General features: G+C 43.6%; 1 protein-coding gene across 3 annotated transcripts in view; it reads left to right on the plus strand.

Moving 5' to 3' along the window:
• Positions 1-12,582, plus strand: part of SS18L1 (SS18L1 subunit of BAF chromatin remodeling complex) — a 29,510-nt gene that overhangs the window by 3,612 nt on the left and 13,316 nt on the right. Inside the window, exons 1-7 of one of the 3 annotated variants that reach the window (XM_066623591.1) lie at positions 1,982-2,720; positions 2,802-2,969; positions 5,106-5,182; positions 6,609-6,693; positions 8,941-9,085; positions 11,132-11,329; positions 11,957-12,121. In XM_066623591.1, the coding sequence (XP_066479688.1) occupies positions 2,964-2,969; positions 5,106-5,182; positions 6,609-6,693; positions 8,941-9,085; positions 11,132-11,329; positions 11,957-12,121 (676 nt within the window). In that variant the 5' untranslated portion in view covers positions 1,982-2,720; positions 2,802-2,963. Of the gene's footprint in view, positions 1-1,981; positions 2,721-2,801; positions 2,970-5,105; positions 5,183-6,608; positions 6,694-8,940; positions 9,086-11,131; positions 11,330-11,956; positions 12,122-12,582 lie in introns of those variants that run through there. The other 2 variants (XM_066623592.1, XM_066623590.1) reach the window with 2 other exon arrangements.

Consider the following 12,582-nt stretch of genomic DNA (forward strand, 5'->3'; position numbering starts at 1 on the left):
GCTAGGGGGCTGTGGACCGCACTAGGTGATGCGCACAGAGGGGTGACAGCACTACTCACCCAAATTTTTTAAATCTTGGTATTTTTGAATAATACCATCATGTTACATATCAATAATCGATGCATAATTCCATGCAGAATGCAATAAAACAAACCATGTTGAAATATCTCTATTCTATCAAAAGTTATAGTCAAAAAACATCACCATACCCACTGCTACTCCCTTGCTGGTCTCTTCTCACTGGTCCCATTGCATTCTCCTCTCTCTTTACCCCATCCCTCAATTATGTTCTCTTCTGTCACCCACATTACCTTGTCTGCTTTCTATTTTCTGCAACCCATCTATTACTCCTTTTTTTTTCTCCACAGTGCCTTTTTTCCCTATCTTTTTTTGGTTCTGTTTTGCCCTATTGCTTCCCCCACCCATTTTGTCTCATCTTCCTCACTTAAAGTGGCTACATCAGCTCACCAGGATGGAGCATGCAACATTACTGGCTGGTGCAACAAGCTGGGAAAAAAGCTGCCACCTCTTCCACCATGTACCTCTGAAGACAAAACAAGAAAACACATGGGATTCTGAGATAGGAACATCACCAATTTATTCTTTTTCAAAAGTCAATCATAGTCCCCCCAGTTTGGACCAGGGCTGAGGATCTGCTCTTTTCCCTGCACTGCAACCCTGATCCAAATCCTCTGGTATCAGCTGTCAAGGGAAAGATTAAATTTGTACCCTAAGTTTTCTACAGTTGATAGCAGCTTCAGAGGAGCTATTTAAGCAGGAGAATATTTAAACGTGCCAGCCCTGCGACCCACCAAAAATTGGGTCGTGACCCATAGTTTAATAACCGCTGGACTAGAGCATTGCACTCTAGCCCACCACTTCACACTTCTGCTCTGTCCCTTTCTTCCTTTTCTGTTCCAGGAATAGGAGGAGCAGCAGTGGAGGCAATAAATGAGTGCGCAGAAGAGGGCACCCTCCACTAATCTGTTGCCTTAGGCAACTGCCTCAGATGGCCTTGTGCATGGCCCAGTGTTGTTTGTGCATTAGAACATGAGAAGAGTCCTTCTGAATTGGGCCAAGGGCCCATCTAGTCCAGCTTCCACCGTGGTCCAATAGAGCACATAAGACAACATGACACCTTTAGACAACAGGATACATTCCTTTGCATCTGGTATTCAAAAAGAGGCTACCTATAAAACCGAGACATTGCATAGTCATTATCACTTGTAACCTGTGATGGACTTTTCCTCTATAAACCTGTCCATTTCCTTTTTAAAAACATGTAGACCAGGTGCATTTACAACATCCTGTGGCAAGGAATTTCACAGAATAGTTATTTGCTTTATAAAATGTAATGCTGCTGGTTAGGAATTCTCACGGACTTTTACTGGCCTGAGTGGAGCTGAGCTCTTTTTCCTGTGCATTGATAAGAACAGTTCATCAATTGAACCAGGTGCCTCAAAGCTTGCAGAGCTGTTTGAGCTCAGTGGTTGAGCACATTCTCTCTGCACTTCGTGTTCAGAAAGTCTCGGTTTCAGTCCCTGGCATCTCCATATAGAACTGGGAAAGTGTGTGCATACACACACACTGAGATGTTGGAGAACTGCCATTATAAGACTATATCTTTGCCAGCCTTCCTGACTTGGATTCGATTTTTGGGTCATGCTAGACTGACAGAGTGGGACTGTGCAGACTGATTTTTAAATGTATCAAATTGATGAATAATAGTACTGTGAATTTTCAAGATAGGGCTGGATGCAAACTTTAAAACAGAGTAGCCAAATAAACATATGTGTTTGGTATAACTGATTTCTGCACAACTCTTGTGCTGGTTGTACAGGAGCCTAGATTCTGCACTATGTCATTCTTTAAACAGAATGCACTTTGCATTCTACACCCAATAAAAAATGTCCATGCTCCAATTCCTGAAGTTTCCCTGGCATTTTTTTCCCAGCAGCATTCCCTGGAAACTGCAGGTCTTCTTTTAGAATTTGGCCTGCGGCGGAGACCAGTCAATCATAGCTTTTGATTCATTCTGAAACGCCATTTCACTGGCGCATGGCTACACAAAATCTTTCTCCCTTTCTCCAAAGAGAAATGTTGCCCAGGAGGAAGAATGCATTGGGGATGTAATTCTCCTTTGATGGCTGTTTCAGTCTAGTCGGAGATGCAGATTTCAAGCACTGCTTAGCAGCCGCCTTTTCCAACCAGTTTATTGTGGGAGTTGTCTGAGTATATTCAATCGGGTTGCTGTCCAGAGTAGGATGGTTTATCATTGCAGCTCCTACTCATTGCAGAAGACTACTGACACTGATTTATTTGGAAGATAACACTTTTTGCTTATATAGTGTTTATATAGGGCTCTCAGCCTTATCTCAATGCTGTTCTCGTAACAACCCTGAAGGGTATTGTTATCCCCATATCGCATCTGGGGGATATCATACAGGATTTGCCATGGCTGACGCAGGGGTGATCAAGCTCAAATTCAACCCAGCTGTCTCCCTGAGGGGTTCTCAGCCACTGAGTCCTGAGACACAAATGCTGATGTTGTAAACATTTTATTTTGGTTACAAAATTGTGAGATTTGTAATTACATAATTACAAATGTAATTAGTTTGCTTATTTGCCCCTGTGTTTTGCTAATTTTGTCCAGATCCAATCATACTCAGGCAGGCATGCAACCAGAGCGGAGCACAGTCTTTTGAGGCCGGAGTTCGGATGTACGTACGTTGCCTCTCTGTCTCTCTCTCTCTCTTGGTTCCGCAGTCTCTGATGAGTGGAAATTTGGGTTCTCTTTCTAGCCTTTTCTTGCTGGCTCTGCTCTGCTGCTCCTCGAGTCACTCCCTCCTCCACCTGAGCATCATCAATCTGCCAATCCTGCTGTTGTCTCTTCTTCCTTCTTTGGTGCAGTTGGTGACGTTCCACCGCCTCCTATCACCCTTTCTTCACTTGACCCTGGACAAATGGTTGTTAGTGACCTGATGGATGTTTTGCAGTTCATGTTTGTGGAAAACTAGTAGGACTTTCATGGATCCAAATGGAAGCTTGATTATATTGGAACATAGCCTTGCCTTGCCCATAGCTGGAGAATCTGCTGCCTTGGGGCACATCAGAATTCTTGCTATATCAGTCTCTCTCTCTCTCTCTCTCTCTCTCTCTCTGTCTCTCACACACACACACACACAGAGCATCCTACTTCACCCAAAATCTATTCTAAAAATCACACTTAACACGACTTATGATAGGAGCCAACATTGAGAAGGAGGAGCTTGCTTAAGGCTACAGAGTGAGTTAATGGCAGAGAACTGTGGAAGTCCTGATTGCAGCTCAGTCTTTTAGTCTGTATACAACAGCCAGTCCCCAATATTCTCACTGGCTTAGTGCTCACTGAGGTGGTGAACCTGCACCTGGGCGGTGAATACTCACGCGATGGAATACTCCTTCATACAAAAATACTTCCCTCTGCATAGAAGACTAGTATGTCAGAGAGAGGGGCCCCAACCTACCTTTTTTCCTGCCCTGCTACTTTTCTGTGTGAGAGTAATGGTTTTTTAATTAAAGGGAATTCTATCATGTAATTGAAGTCCAGGCACAGATCTACCATCTCAGTGAGATTTAGGTTCTGACCAGCTCTTAAAAGAACCAAGATTTCACCATTATCTGGCATCACATTAAGAAAGAAAATCATAAGCAAGGATAGGCAAATTGAGGACCAATCTATCTATGTTAGAATGTATGGTTTGACCCTGCATCCTTGTTTATTGTAACATAAATAGCTGCCATGGGGGGGATCAAAGTCAAGACAGAGTAGAGAGAGGTTTGTTAACTCTTGTATTGCCACAGTCCTGGTGTGGTCCCATCCTCAAGGTGAAATAAAGCAACAATATTGCTTCCTCCTTGGAATAGCACCTGTAAGGGGAGGAGGTTGAGACCACAGTAGGGGAAGAAAGTGTTAAAGCCTTCACTCACACAGCTGTCCTGGTCATTTTTCTTTCCCATACTGGCTGCTATTAAAAAATAAGCTCAAATGGCCAAACTCTGTTGATCTGTAGTTTGGCCCTGAGGGTTGTACAGAAAGGGTCTTTCTCAGTCCTGGGGATGGACACAACATGGCTTCTTTGGAATCTGTTGGAGATAATAAATGGGTCACAATTGTGAACCTAGTTAAAGGGGCCAGAGCTTATCCTCCACTCCAGATACTGGGCTGAGCTGGAACAGGGGTAGGGTTAGTTCCCTGTATAAATTGATTTATTTTCTCCATATTGCCTGCCATTGATTCTTATGGAATAAATGTTGCAAGTATGGATAGCATTGCAGTGAGGTTGAATTTGTCATGCATCTGACACTGGGTGGTTGGGCCTACATTGAGCAGGAGCCTGTAATAGAGCACCCAGATATACTATATTTGCATACACTACAATACATCCTAGAGTCAATACTGAGTTAGATAGGGCTGGGTTAAACTTGATAGGGGATTTGTGATTGGATTATCCGGAGTTTAAATAACCCGAAATGTGACCTGAAGCATGGTGCTGGGGAGAGAAAGGGAATTAGCACTTCTTCCTGACCTGCTTTCCCATTTACAGTCGCCTCCCTTCTGTTTGCTCTGCCTGTATGGTACCGTCCCACAAATACCACGGGGGGGAGGGGAATTGGAAAATGGTTTTATGCCCCTATTGCTACTGTGCCACCTCCTGGTAGGATCACACACACCCTGTCTCCAGTGTCTGCTATTAATTTTTTTTAAACGAGAAGCAATATGATGTAAAATCTACTTTGGTGCTCATATAAGGAAGCTTCAAAAGTTCACATACATAATGGTGGGGCATTCTGCTAATTAGTATAAATAGCATTCCATCTGCCTCTTCCACTTTGCTTCCTTGTTCTGGCAATCAGTACATATTTATCCCTTTGGGAAGTGATTTACTTATGAAAGAGTATGTTCCATGACTAGAGCATTCATCAGTGATTAACAGACATGAAAAGGTCATGCAAGAAATAAGGATTGCAGGAAGTTTCACTTTTTAAAAAAGCAGAAATATACAGGAAGTTCAGCTGTGTTTCAGCAACTAATACCTTGATCTTTTCCCCCTTCTTTAATCCAGATGTTGGACGAAAATCATCATCTAATACAGTGCATTATGGACTATCAAAGCAAGGGAAAAACAGCAGAATGTACTCAGTAAGTATGATTTTTAAGTGCTGAAGGATATTGGGTCTCTGGTTTGTCAGTAGATAAGAGGCTTCTTTGTGTATTGTTGAAAACATTTGTGGGATTGGACCTCTTTCTTCTTAAAGCCAGGGGCCTCCAATTGCTGAATTTGAGGTAAGGCTGCAATCCTATACTCACTTCCCTGGGCGTAAGCCACATTGAACACAGTGGGACTTACTTCTGAGCAGACATGCATAGGATTGGGCCCTAAGCCCCTTAAAGTTAATACATTTACTCCAGAGTAACATGAAAAGGAGAAAACTATCCTGTGGACTGCAGCTTTAATCTTTTTTTTTTTTCTTACATGGTAAATTAGCCATTTCAGGCAGTGTGATTTAGGGCAGAGACCACACAAGTAGCAGTAACCATAAGCTAGTGTTGTGTGTGTTGTATTCCCCTCCTGGGTACACACAAGCATGGACTATGGCTGCCCCAGGCAAATGAGACAGATTCGCATTTTGCCAGACAAGTGTTTTGCCTATGTACGCACCAGTATTTGCAACAGGTAACACCAAACAGTGCGATACAGAAATATCTTTTTGTAACTAAGTGGTGCGCACATTGTCTTGGGTGAGAGAGAGCACTGGAGATTTGTAATGTCTTTGGAACAGCAGTTTATTTGCACATACTGTATTTACACACAGCACATTAGGGAGCAACAGACTCCTTGGTGACCCACCCCACTTTCTGGCCCAGGTACACAGTGTTGCATATGCTCTAACAATCCCTCTTTATCAGGGACACTTCTAATCTTCCTGGACTTTTCCTCTGGTAAATCCCTTGCCTGATTTTTATTCCTATTATTACATTCAAGAGAGAGCATTTTTCAACGTTTTGTTAATTACAGTTAATTAGATGGTTTTCAGCTTCTTACTGCTTTCTCCGGGGCCTTAAAAGTTAACAATGCAGTCCTCTGCATGTTTACTATGAACTAAGCCCCTCTTGATTCAGTGGTACTTACTTCTAGAAAAGCATACTTAGGATTGCAGCCTAAATTGTTGAGTAGGGTGTTGGAAGCATCTGGTCTGTAGTGCACACGTTTGTGTAAATACATGCACAAGAACATTTCATCACCATGTTGCAACCTGCCATTTCATATGCTGTAACTGGGGAGGTTCACTTTGAATTGTGGCAACATGTTACAGAACAATTAACAGTACATATTGCCTTGTACCTGCTCTTGCACCTGCTCTTGCAGGGAACATTGCAGTTCACCACAGGTAAGCAGGTAAATTTGACTCCGGATCTTTTGCAAAATTTATAGTATCTTGCTAAGTTGCAAAGCAGATGAATAAATCAGATACTGTGAAAAAGAAAAGGTAAAATAACATTTTGAAAAGGAGAAAACTTTCTGACATGGTTTCTTCAGGTACAAGTTAATTTTCTTTGCCTATAGGTACCAACAAATCTTGCACAGAAACCTGGTTTACTTGGCCACAATAGCAGACTCTAACCAGAATATGCAGTCCCTGCTTCCTGCTGTAAGTACAGTACCAGCATTATGCTAGATACAGTTTGTTGAGTGCTGCCTGGTGAGATTAAAATAAGTTTATGACTTTCAACTTAATAGTTTGACAGCTACTTTATAAGGGGAAAAAGGGCAACATTCCTAGGGTGGGCTGGTCTGGAGCTACATGTGTTTTGGGAACTGGAGGCACAATTATGATCAGATACCAAGGGCATGGGAAGTGCATTTCTTTACCATTGGCCTGTACACATCTGAGATTAGAAAAAAGGGTTTCCAGGGAATGGAATATATTTCTAGGCAGGCCTTTGGTCCCATTCCTCTTATTTTGGAAATCAAGTACACCCTAACTTTTGTTGTTGTTGTTGTTTCTTTGGTCCAGTTTCTGTCCTTTTTGTCTTCCTTGGCACTACCCTGCAGTGGTTGGGAGAGGAGGGTAAATACAGTAGTTAGACCCCCTGCAACAACAGGATATGAGAAATTTCCTCCTGGGGCATATTTCCCATCCCTGGAGCTCTTACAAATAGACAGCTTCAACCAGGCTGAAATTGGCAACCCTGGTTAGATGATGAATGGATGACAATGAGACCCCCATCAGAGTTTCCCCTGTTTGTGTCCCCGGTGCCCTATCAGAAGTGAAGGTGACTGGGAAGGAGCCTTCTCAATTCTGACATCCTGTTTATGCGATGCCCTCCCCAAGGAGGCCTGTCTGGCAACGTGTTTTGCTGTCCTCTTGGTGCCAGGCAAAGATTTTTTGCTTTTTTCAGTCTTTTAATCTGTGAAGAAGTGTATCTGCAAGCTGTTATCCACTGTTGTTGTCTTTGTTGTGTGCGTGCATTATTGTTCTTATCCCTATTTTACGAGCCACCCAAGGAATATTTATATTGGAAGGTTGCATATAAAAATAAACAGCTCAGATCTATGAGCTGTGAGAGCTAGCAGAATGTGCATTCCACCAGTAGTTGCTGCTGAAAAACAGCTGTAAAGTGCCTTCTAGCAGCACTCTGAGTAGTGCACTGTCAGGATGCTGGTAGGAAGCACCCTGTGTGCGTCACCAGACCTGCAGAGGTTTGCCGAGGCAGGTAAGGTGGTGAGGGAGGAGGGAATGGGGTGGGAACGGAGCAAAAGGGAGCAGGGAATCTGTGAGTGGCGGTGGATCCAGCAGTGATGGTGCACGTTGGAGTCTACCCCCCTTTTCTGCAGCCTCCTTGCTCCCTTTCTCTTCTTGAACTTGCACTAGCAAAAGTGCTAAAATTGCTAGTGCAGGTCTGAGGAAACCCTTTGCAGAGTGAATTTAAATCCTTTTTTCCCTGCTGAAGCCTCCTGATTCATCCCCCTTGTTAAGCGTGCTCATTTTTGGAACGGCTGCATCACCGGGGGGGGGGGGGAGGAGGATAGGATAGGCCTCTCAGTACTAGTGATAGTCATAATACCCGATGCACTTTTTAGCATATCTCCCTACTCTTTCATTTAACCTCCTACCCCAATATTATAACACTGGTTTCCAACCTGTAGTCCGCAGACCACAAGTGGTCCATGAGATCCTGAGAAGTGGTTTGGAGGTCTCTGAAAAAAATGTCAGCTTTGATCATTTCCAGTGTCTTGCCAAGTGAGTTTCCCCAAGTACCACCGGAGAGGGCATAGAATAGATGGCCCACAACTGGCATTGAAGTGCCAGCTGCAGCTGTAGTTGGTCTGTTCTCTGCCCTAGCTGGTTGTTAGTGGGGGAGTGCTCGTTTAGAAGATACTTCCCCATGCACTACAGGAGAGTGCGGAGAATGGACCAGCAACAAAAGCAGCAACCCACAGATCTTCTCTATAAATAATACTTCTCTAATAAATCTTCTCTAATTATTGGAAATTTAACTGTATTTTTTGTGTGCAGGGGAGTGGTTGCATGTAGTTCTTGACGATTCCAATTTTTGCCTCAGTGCTCCACGTTCTCCTAGAGGTTGGGAACCACTGGTTTATAAGAAGCAGTCCTTTTTATTCAGGAGCCTGGCTATTCCCTAGTCCCCACCTGAATCTTGATTTCTTTCTAGGCTATTTAGATGAAAGAGATAGTCACATATGCTATTATAGCTGCTGAGTTTCTTGTCATTGGAAATTCTTATACATGAAGTAGCTCATTATTAATTGTGCCAAATTATAAATAACAATAGCAAGAATTCTTCCAAATCAAACATTTTGAAAAAGAAAAACCTACCCCCCCCCCCACAATCCCTTCTCACTGAATCTGTCTTTTCCTTGTTGCCATCTGTAGCCACCGACACAGAACATGAACCTTGGCCCAGGAGGAATGAATCAGAGCGCATCCAACCAGTCTCTTCATTCACAGAGCAACCTCAGTGATGCAATCGGGACAGGCCTTCCACCTTCCTCTCTCATGCAGAGTCAGATTAGCAATGGTGAGTTTTTTGTGGTTGCCTGGCAACCGCATCGCAAATGCCAAACATGCTCTGAGAGTGGCCTTTTATGGTTGTTTTAACTAGCCTCTCTGTCATGTGGAGAACCTCCACATGGGATTGAATGTGCACAAATTGGTTGCCGTTTGTGCAGGTGCTGTGAGTCTTCTGCCACAGGGTGTTGTCCGAACAGTGGATTCCCTATAGGAGGAATCGGTATGAAAATGGAGGTTGTTAGTGGTTGTTAGAGGTTCAGCAGAGTGGTGCTGCTGAAACTGGTGACATTGACTTAAACAAGGTTGCATAAAATCTCAAGGAGCGGGTATCAAATCCTTGCTTTGTCACCTCTGATTTACTTCAGTGATTTAGAAGACTGGAAGGAGCCAGAGAGAGAGAGAGGAAAAAGCTAGAAAAAGTTAAACAAAAACCCAAAAGATTTAAATGCCTCATGCAACCATCCTAGGTGTGTGGGCATATTTACTTGAAAGTAAGCCCCACTGAGGAAGACTATAAGAAAAACCCTGCTGAATCAGGCCAAGGCCTATCTAGTCCAGTATTCAATTACCTGCAGTGACCCTCCAGCTGCCTCTGGGAAGCCCACATACAGGATTGAAAGGCATACTTCTCTCCTGTCATTGGTTCTCAGTACCATTGCTGGTATTCAGAAGCATAAAGCAAGGACCCTTGCTCAGTGGTGGAGCAACTCATTAATACTCTCTCTCTGTTTGCAAAAGGGATATTTTTCTTCCTTTTGCTTTGGAGTAAGAAGTAAACAGGGAGAACCTAGTTTGGTGGATGCTGGAGAGATTCTACAGGAGGTGATGGTGATAATGCAAATGGGAAGTCCTCTATCAGCCACAAGTCTAGGTTCTCGCTGTCTGCTGCCTGTTCCAAAGTGAAAAGAAGAAAAATTTCCCATTTGCAAATGAAGAGAGCACGATGGGGGGATTTGAGTAGGGTTTGCTGTTATCTGCAGTTTCAGGTATCCGCAGTACCAGCAGGAACCTATCCCCTATGGATACCCGGTGATGCTTGTAAATAGTATAACTTTAAACCATAAGAATGAACAGCATTACCTTGAAATAACTTTCAGATCTTTCAAAATAAAGGGCAGAAACACATAAGACATGGAAAGACAGGATATGTTTTTTTAATTACATGAAATAAATATTCTCCTTAACTCATTTTGTGCTGGAGTCAAGGTAAAACTGAATTCCCCAAAAGTATTAAAACACGCGCATAGACCAGTGTTTTAGCTTTTAAGTACTTTCTGTTGTGTATTCAGAACGATTGGACTCAAAACACAGAACACTGTCATCGAAATAGAGTTCTTAGTTTTGTTGGTTCAGTGATCTGGGGATACAGATGTCTGATGAACACCCTTACGAAGTCAGGCAGATATTTTTAGAGAATTTCAGGACTAACGAAGATGAGCGTCTTTAAATTCTCAGTAGCCATATAATCTGCTGTATTAAACGGTTTTGTTAAGAGTTAGGTGGTCTAGAAATTAGCATTGTTACAGATTGTACTGCACAGCAAAAACCTCACATGCCTAGCACCTGATGGTTTCTGCAGTATTCTAATAATTTTAGCATTTATATCTTTAAAAAAAACACATGATTAATGGTACATATTTGAAGGTGGAAGCAGTCTGCTAAAGGCTTAAAAACTGAAAATAATCCATGTGATGAATCTGGCATTTAAAGTATAGTCTCTGCCCACTTCCTCCCCATCCCCCTTTTGTTTCTCCAATCTTCTGCTCCCCAAGTATCCTAATTGGTTATCATTCCCAAATTCCAAATCATTCCCAAATCTTGCGGGGGGGGGGGGGGGATGCATCCATATTCTGCAAAGGGTGTTGAAATTTAAATTTGGAAAAGCAAAATAACATTCATTTTTTTAAGTGGCATCACTCGATCACAACCTGTGGATTTTCCTGCTACATGGTTTGCACTGCAGAAATCTAGACTCCTTGAAGGAAGGTAAAACCTGAATAGGATTTAATGGCATCATTTCCCCTTCATTCTTTCCTCCTTTGATTTCTGCTAGGTCCCAATCATGTGTCTATGCAACAGTCAGGCCAGAACACCATGCCTACGACTTCCTTGAGCATGACTGTCAGTAGCCATGGGACCGGACCAGGCTACAGCCATTCAGTGCCTGCTTCTCAGAATGTACCAATGCAAGGCCAGGGATCAATAGGCAACTATGTCTCACGAACAAATATCAACATGCAGTCAAATCCCGGTATGGTCGTCTTGATTTTCCGCTTATTGTGGTGGTGGTTCGTATATATTGTTGTAAAGTGTCAGGGGCCAGCTGCTGGGTGCAGCCTGAAAAACTCACTTTGAGTTGGGGTGGTGGTGCTCTGATGAGCATCCCACATCTATCTTCCACCCACTCTGTCCCACAGACTCCCTCACCCCATGGACACTAAAATCTGTGGATGCTCAAGTTCCTTAAGGTGAAGTGGGGGGCAGGGTTGCGGCATTGCAGTTCCTTACTGTGAGCCTCTGGAGGCCACTTGTGGGTTGTGCTGGGCCTATGGCCCACTCCATTGGCCTCACTGTACTTCACAGTGGCTTCAGGAAGCAACTGGCAATGACATCTAATTCATGTCCTTGATGTCCAGTTTGCTTCTGGGGGTGTTCTGAGGCACAGGGAGATCAGTGGAGTGAGCCGCGGACCCTGAACAACCCAGAAGTGGTCTCTGGAGGCTCACAAAAAAGGCATTGTGGTCCAACATGGAGCATCAGACTGTGGCCCACAGCAAGTCCTTTTTTTCTAATATTTTTGATCTACGGTTGTTTGAATCTGCAGTTGTGAAATGCACAGATGGGCAGGGCCAACTGTAATACAGTTTTTGTCTTGCAGTTTCCATGATGCACCAGCAAGCAGCAACGTCGCATTACAACTCTGCACAAGGAGGGAGCCAGCACTACCAAGGGCAGTCTTCCATTGCCATGATGAGCCAGAGTAACCAAGGCAACACCATGATGGGCCAGCGGCCAATGGGCCCTTACCGACCTTCACAACAAGGTAAGTCTTAAGCTGTTGCATGTCTCTAAGACCCAACACAGGGCACACACCCCTGGTCTTGGTCAACAAGTGTGTGTTACTGCTAGTAAGGCTGTTGCTAGAGAAGCTGAAACAAACCAGACTAACACTTGGATATTGGCAAACTCTTCATAGAATAGGCGAGGATCTTTAGGTTTGAATGTCACAAAATATCCTGATTTGTTCTAAGCCAGGATAGGAAGTAGAATCCTTCCTCCCCTCATGCCTACAGTTAGGGGGTGTTGTATAAAACCAGGATTCAGACCTAGCTTTGTCTGAATCAAACAGTTATCTCAGTGGCTCCCAAACTTAACTTCCCACAGGGTTACAGTGTCCCTGCGGCCTTTTCTTCCCAGCTCAGCTGGGCACCAACATCTTAGATATTCTTGCGAGATCCAAGATTGGGTGGCACTCCAGTCTCATGAGATTCAAGATGGCAGCGT

This window comes from Tiliqua scincoides, chromosome 4, assembly GCF_035046505.1.
Source record: "Tiliqua scincoides isolate rTilSci1 chromosome 4, rTilSci1.hap2, whole genome shotgun sequence".
NCBI lineage: Eukaryota > Metazoa > Chordata > Lepidosauria > Squamata > Scincidae > Tiliqua > Tiliqua scincoides.